General features: G+C 46.0%; 1 protein-coding gene and 1 long non-coding RNA gene across 2 annotated transcripts; one reads left to right on the top strand and one right to left on the bottom strand.

Moving 5' to 3' along the window:
• Window positions 1-913: 913 nt before the first annotated feature.
• On the bottom strand, window positions 914-1739 carry LOC123119706 (uncharacterized). Its single transcript, XM_044539604.1, has one exon. It carries the CDS (start codon window positions 1654-1656, stop codon window positions 1177-1179), a length of 480 nt encoding a protein of 159 aa, XP_044395539.1. The 5' UTR covers window positions 1657-1739; the 3' UTR covers window positions 914-1176.
• Window positions 1740-3360: 1621 nt separating this feature from the next.
• LOC123124436 (uncharacterized) lies at window positions 3361-5039 on the top strand. The gene is made up of 3 exons (XR_006461082.1): window positions 3361-4294; window positions 4369-4570; window positions 4647-5039. It is a non-coding gene; the product is annotated as an uncharacterized lncRNA (long non-coding RNA).
• The last annotated feature ends 1838 nt before the right edge of the window (window positions 5040-6877 follow it).

The raw sequence follows: 6877 nt of genomic DNA on the forward strand, positions 1-6877 counted from the left end.
TAAAAAAAATGTACTTCTTGAAAAAGAAGTGAAAACCCGCAACCGTGCTTCTGGGCTCCGGTATTTTCTTCCGTTGTTTTGTTATCGGTGTTTTTGGTTACCGAATTTCTTAGATTTTGATTTTTTTTACGTGATATTTTTTGTAGTTTTTTATTTTTCTGAAAAAAATTGTCGAAAGCGATTAACATGCGATCTAGTTTCGAAGATCTTGATGCGAGAAATCCAATGGTGAAACGGTTCGGAATTCGGTCGCACGATTCTAGAGATAAAATGTTTTGAATAAACGAATCTTAAAAAAGAAAAAAAAAACACTCAGGTTGCGACAAGTGACACACATCACAGAAAGTTAGGTGACTCTTTGTAAGGGGTACCTCTTAACTAGTGATTTCATGACATATAGGCCTCGTGAAATATATGTCCAATACATATGATCTACGTACTGTCCTATGGGTCAAATCCAGGAAAATACATGAAGGAACCCGGATACATATGAACCCACATTGAAAACACATTTCTAAATACGAAAAATTCTGAAAAAAAGTTGCAACCATACATCTCCAAGTTCATGTATGCACACAAGTTTTGCGGGAAAATAGCTTCTTCTTTGGCATGTGCAAAACGTGCAAAACAAATGTGTCTTGAAACACTATTCAGAAGCATTGAGGTTTTTCATTTTTACGTAGACAAAGTAAAGAAGGCGTTTTTTCATAATACTTTGTGCCGCGCACATATAGTACGAACATGTACACATGAAATATTGTTTTGAATTTTTTAACAATTTAAAACCATTTAAAATGCATTTTTAACAAGCGGGTTCATATTCAGGAAGTGCCTTCTCCCAAATCCAGCTCAAACTGCCGAACACAACACAACCAACAAAGCAAATCCAGCTAGTACTTAATTTAGGCGCGTAGAAATAAGATCGGTACTTATATGTCGGACCAACAAGTCACGACACGCAAACATTTGCATTTGAGCTAAGCCCATACTACATCCATGCAAACACAGCTAGTTAAACTGCAAATCCGACACTAGTAAACACGACTGACGACGGTACAATCTACTGGTACCTCGTTGGAACACACACACAACAGATTAACCAGAAACAGCTGCAACATTATTCAACACTACTAAGCAGGTGCGGCAGCTAGCTAGGCGGGCAATGGATGGATCGATCTATGGGTTGTAGTAGACGATCTTGATCTCGGTGACGCCGTGGCAGTTGCCGCCGGGGACGGAGTGCTCGAAGCAGTGGTTGCCGCTGTTGCATCCGGCGGTGGGGCAGTGCCCCTGCAGCGGGCTGCCGTGCGGGGTGACGGAGACGCGGATGGGCATGTTGGCCTGGTCGGTGCTCACCTCGTAGTACGCCCCGCCGTCGTGGCCGATGTGGAACTTGGCCACGGCGGCGCCCTGCGCCGACACGCTCCCGGACCAGGAGCACACGTCGAACGACTCGTGCTTCCCGTTGGGGAGCAGCCAGCCGTTGGGGAAGAGGACCTTGCTGTCCGCCACCGCCGCGATACCCAGGTTCAGATCGTGGCCGCACAGGTTCTGCACCGTCACCTTGTGGCCGCCGCAGCCTTGACCGGCGGCAGACATGGCCGTCGCGGACAGAGTCACGAGCAGCAGGAGGGCAAGGGGCTTGGAGGCCGCCATTGAGTAGCTATCAGTATGGTGCTATGACTAGGGAATCGAGGAAGAAGAGGCTGGCACTGCTTTGGGGTGAGGTTTATGGCTCAGGTTTGCGGGGGTATTTATATGCAGAGAAGCTTCATTAGGGCTTTGGGAGGATGGTTCGGGATTGTAGCCGCGTCTGATATTCGCTACCTAGTCACTTAGTAGCTGTGATTAAAAAACTACACCAATCATGGTTACCACGACGAGGTAGAGACGCCGGTGTGGCACTGAGCCGTCTCGACTGGGACCGAGCTCGACGTCGCATGAGAAAATGTTTCCTCGCGTTCGTTGGCTCGTAGCCAGTGGCCGGCCTAGGGCAAAAGCCTGTTTCGTGTCTGCGTGACATGTGATGTTACTTTTGTTACTTTTTTGCTTTGGGTGGCACTGGTATCACATGGTTACTTTTGCTATGGGTACTACGTGGCCATCCAGTCGTGAGTGACTGGCAGTAAATTTGGCACTGGTGCCTTCACTACACCTCACGCGTGGGTGCTTATTTTTCTTATTCTCCCGTACTTTTAAACATATCGCAGAAATCACACCATTAGATTTAGTTCGTCCAACTGTGGAAAACGAACTGAAAAACTATGCGGAGCGACACAGGTAGAGCGGACAGCAGCCGGCCGAAATCACTGTTCTAACCTTTAGTGATCTTTGTCACAAACTAAACTCGATAGGAAAGTATTTCACGACCTGACCCTCTTAGCAACGTCGCAGCCCGCGGCGTTTATGCCCGACATAGAAACGCCAAGCCATGGAGCGTTTCCGCGCCACAAAGACACGCCGAGCAGGCTCGCGTTTCAGCCCTGGCCCATGGTCAGCCCGAGCGCGTGTTGCTCGATGACGTGGCAGGTCTGAAACGCCATGAGCCATGGCGTTGCTGCGGCTGGAACGCCAGAGACCATGGCGTTGCTGGCCTGAATTAATTAATGCACGCGGGGCCACGGGTGGGACCCAGCCCACTCGCAGCCTCGGGTCGGGCAGTTCTTCCTTAGCCGCAAGAGAAGAACTGACGGTCGCCCCTCTCTCCTTCTTCACCAAATCCCTCCCAAATCCTCTGTTTTGACCATCAAAACGAGTAGATCAGACCATCCCCGAGTTGCTTGAGGTATTCTCCTCCCAATCCTCCATTTTTTCAGTCAAGATTGGCTATCGTAGATACATTTTTTCAAACATGGTTGAACCCTTAGATGGGTTGTTTGTGATTTGTTTGATGAATATTTGGGTTTGATTATGTTTAGAAAGAAGATATACTATTTGTGTTGAAGTATTCTTAGTGAACTTGTGTAATATTGGATTTAGAGATAAACCATTATTTTGGATTAGGTTGAATCCTAAGATTATTTGTTCATAATTACTTGTAATAAGTTCTTTGGGATAAACTTGGTTGAAAAGAATTGGTGTTGGTAATGTGGTTGTGGATTTGTAGTAGTTTCTCAAACGATTCTGTATGCAATGTGGTCATAATTTTAAGCATATGTCATAACAAATCCATTCACCTTATTTTGTAGGATGTTTGGGCCGGATAAATACCCTGGCCTTGATGATTATTACGAGAAGAAGCATCGTGTTGTGCTAGTGGAAAGAGGGGAGGTAATTATGCATCTACATTGTTTGATTTCCATATTGTGACAAATTGAGAGAAGTATCAGAATTGTGCATTTGTTTTTTAGGTTCCTCCAATACTTCGGTTGAGGGGCCACAACCCGCGTGAATCTCTGAAATATGACCGTCGCTACGAGCCTTGTTTTAGAAGAATGGATCTTCTTCAGTTTGTGCTCAACTTTAAAGGGACACCATCATGGCTGAACTTGACGGCCATTACCGCCCTTACGGACCGTTGGAGGCCAGCGACACACTCTTTTCACCTTGCTCTTGGTGAGATGACTTTGGAGGATATTGCGATGATCTCTAGGCTTCCGATCAAGGGCAGGGCTCTTACCGCAAGGTGAAGTCTGATGGGTGGTGACAATGGGTTGCAAGATTGGTTGGTGTTGAACCTCCCCCGTGGATTCATGAAACAAAGAAGGATCCTAGGCCATCCGGTGTGTTGTTCTCGTGGCTACAAGAACATTTTTATGAGTGCCCAGAGGATGCTAGTCTGACTGTTGTGGAGAGGTACGCCAGGGTTTACTTATGGAATCTTTTGGCCCAAGTGGTGTTTCCGGATGGCACGGGGGACACAGCCTCATGGATGTTCTTGGACCCTCTTCGTGACTCGGATGTAAGTGGAGTTGGGGGTCGGCTGCACTAGCCTTCTTGTACTGTCAGGTAATGCTTACTATGATGCACTTTCGTTATATGAAATAGATGTTTGCATGTGATCGTTTAAGGTTTGTACAAATGTGCAGTTGGACGAAGCATGTATGAGGAGTAAGCCGAAATCTTGTCTAGGTGGTTTCGTTTGGCCCTACAGATTTAGATGTGGGAGTGTATCCCTGTAGGCTGTAACGTCAATATTGCTCCGGAAGAACCTTGGGAGTGGCCTTTTAATGGGGATGAGGAGCGGTACCCCACTATCGCATACACATGGGCAAATGTCCAAGTGTCGAGTATCGTCGCCATGGGGCGGTACAAGGCATACATAAGCGAGCTTGACATGCTGAGTTATAATCAGGTAATTATCCAAATGCTTTGTCATCATTCCTAATATTTTTTTTGTGTATGGGCGAGTGACATGTTGTGATCTAGGTCAATTGGAGGCCGTACATGGTACTTAAGCAGTTCCTTTGAGCAATATGTGCCTTTGTGACAAACATCTTTGGCGTGTGTGGTGCCCCTTGATATGCTTTCTTGCGGTTGAGTGACATCTTCCACATCGTGTTTCAAAGCAATTTGGAGTACAACAACGCACCCCGCTGGACTACGCTGAGACAAGTGTGCTACTACATAGGTGAGAGTTTTTGTACCACTTGACCAATGTCTAACACGAAAAAATGAAACTGATGTATTCTTCTCATGCTTTGTAGGACGAGCCGGCAAAACAACAAGAATGTCACGAGCTGGGAGGATCACCACCTTATGTGGGTGGACATGTGAAATGCTTAGAGGAATGCTCGAGTTGAAAATGATCGTCAGGGCACCGGCGGCGGGGCCATCAGCGTCGACGGGCGGGAGGCGGGCGGGCGGGAGTCGGCTGGTCGCGCGGAAGACAATTGAGCGGTAGTTGGGCAGTTGGCGGGCGGTTGCGTCTTTTCTCTCATATGGTGGAGATGCAAATTTGCATCGCGAGGTGTTGCAGTTTACATCTCCAGAAGGCAAAGATGTAATATATTTTTTACATCTACGTCATCTGTTGGAGAGGTGTTTTTGGACATCGGATATGCGAAATGTAGTTATTTTTGCATATACCAATAGATGCTCTAATCAACTATGCTCTCCCGCTCCATGCACAAATGAACCTCACACCTTCCCCATTAATATTGCAAAACACCGTCGAATCACCAGGGAAATTATTCCCACAGCCACTGAATCAGCGAGTATCTCCAACACCACCTAGGATGAAGATCAACCTCCCAGCCTCCGCCCTTTCGCCGTACTCCAATTGCATGGATTTACCAGTTCCATCTGTACTGCAGAATACAGTACGTAGGTGGCGCCATACAACTTTTAAAAATGTACTGTTGATCGACACTGTGTAAGACGAGCGTGCAGATCTGTGCACTGCAATGCCTGTAGCCTGACTGCCCTGGAGCCGAGCAGGTCGGCACCCGCACGCATAGGGCACCGGAACGTGAGGACACGGCCTAGTGCAGGGCAGAGGCAGGCCCAGCGGCACCTTTTGTTTAATCGAATCTCCGCCGACTAGTTTCTTTCAGAGGTAGTACGTGTACCCCGGCCCAACGCTTCGTGCTTGGGAAATGTCTGCCTTTTGACAACTTTAAATCCATGCAATGGAGTGCATCGGCCATCCGTGAATGATGGGATGCAAAATATTACTTCATCCGGCTTAAAATAATCAAAACTTTAAACTAAGGTTAGTTTAAAACTACGTTACTTATTAGTACTAGATAGGAGGGAGTAGTACTTCTAGACTTGTTTGTAGACAAATTCATATAGGTATAGGTATAGGTGGGATTTTCCTTCTGGATAAACTACTTCCAGTTTGTGTTCGGATTCGGGGGGTGTCTGGTTCAGGGACTTTTTAGGCTCAGAGACTAGAAAAAATCTCTAAAAAGTCCCTAGGAACCAAACGGGAGGGACTTTTTCTACAGGGACTAGAAAAAGACTCTACTAGAGAATCTTTTTTGATTAGTCCCTGGGATTAGAAAAAGTCCTAGGACTTCTGAACCAAACACCCCCTCATTCCCTCTGTAGCTGCAAACACATAAGGTACATACGTTAGCGCCTGTTTGGTTTCAAATAAGTCACCAACTTATAAGTCGAAAAGTGAAAAAAGTGACTTATTTTACCAAACAGACCCAACTTATAAGTCACCCCAACTTATAAGTCATAAGTTGCTCCACCCTAACTTAAAACTTATAAGTCACCCCCTTTTGCGTGGGTCCCATTACCTTTACATAAAAAAACAAGATGAAAAGGTGTGGTCAGGTGACTTATAAGTCAGGTCACAACCAAACAGGCGTGACTTATAAGTCACTGGTTTTAAGTCATCTGACTTATAAGTCAGGTGATTTATTGGAACCAAACAAGCCCTTATGACAATCCATACATTACCTCACAATATATAGTTCTACAGTGTTACTTAACTTAGGAGTGTGAGATTAATTAACACTTACTATATGTGTCAAGCGCGCCATTGCAAGTTGGTTAATTATCAAAGACCGAAGAAGATGAGTTGAAGTTGCACCAGTGCAGATTGGGTCCTCGCACCACGGACAGGGCTAAAACCTCCTATCGCAAAGACAATTTTCTGGCGACGGTGTGCATAGGGGTGCGTCACATACGATAGAGGATAGTATGCGACATGTCGGTTTATCGCACACATTACACCTGATAGCAAAAGTGTGTAAAGGAGCGAGGTTTTTAAATTTGGCATATTTCCCCCCTAAAGCATAGCACAAGAAGAACTAGAGGGAGGGAGCACATGTGTCAGAAAAAGAGAGAGAGAAAACCGGACGAGAGAAGCGGTGTGAGACAGAAAGAAAACCGAGAAGGGAAAAGTGATGCGGGGCGGAATTTTTTTGAGGGAGACGCATTGCGGGGCAAAAAAAAGCAAAGTGGGTAGAAAAATAGTGAG

Source organism: Triticum aestivum, chromosome 5D (genome assembly GCF_018294505.1).
Source record: "Triticum aestivum cultivar Chinese Spring chromosome 5D, IWGSC CS RefSeq v2.1, whole genome shotgun sequence".
Lineage (NCBI taxonomy): Eukaryota > Viridiplantae > Streptophyta > Magnoliopsida > Poales > Poaceae > Triticum > Triticum aestivum.

What these genes read in the sequence shown, in the direction of transcription:
- LOC123119706 (XM_044539604.1), bottom strand. Translation starts at nt 1,656, where the DNA reads ATGGCGGCCTCCAAGCCCCTTGCCCTCCTGCTGCTCGTGACTCTGTCC.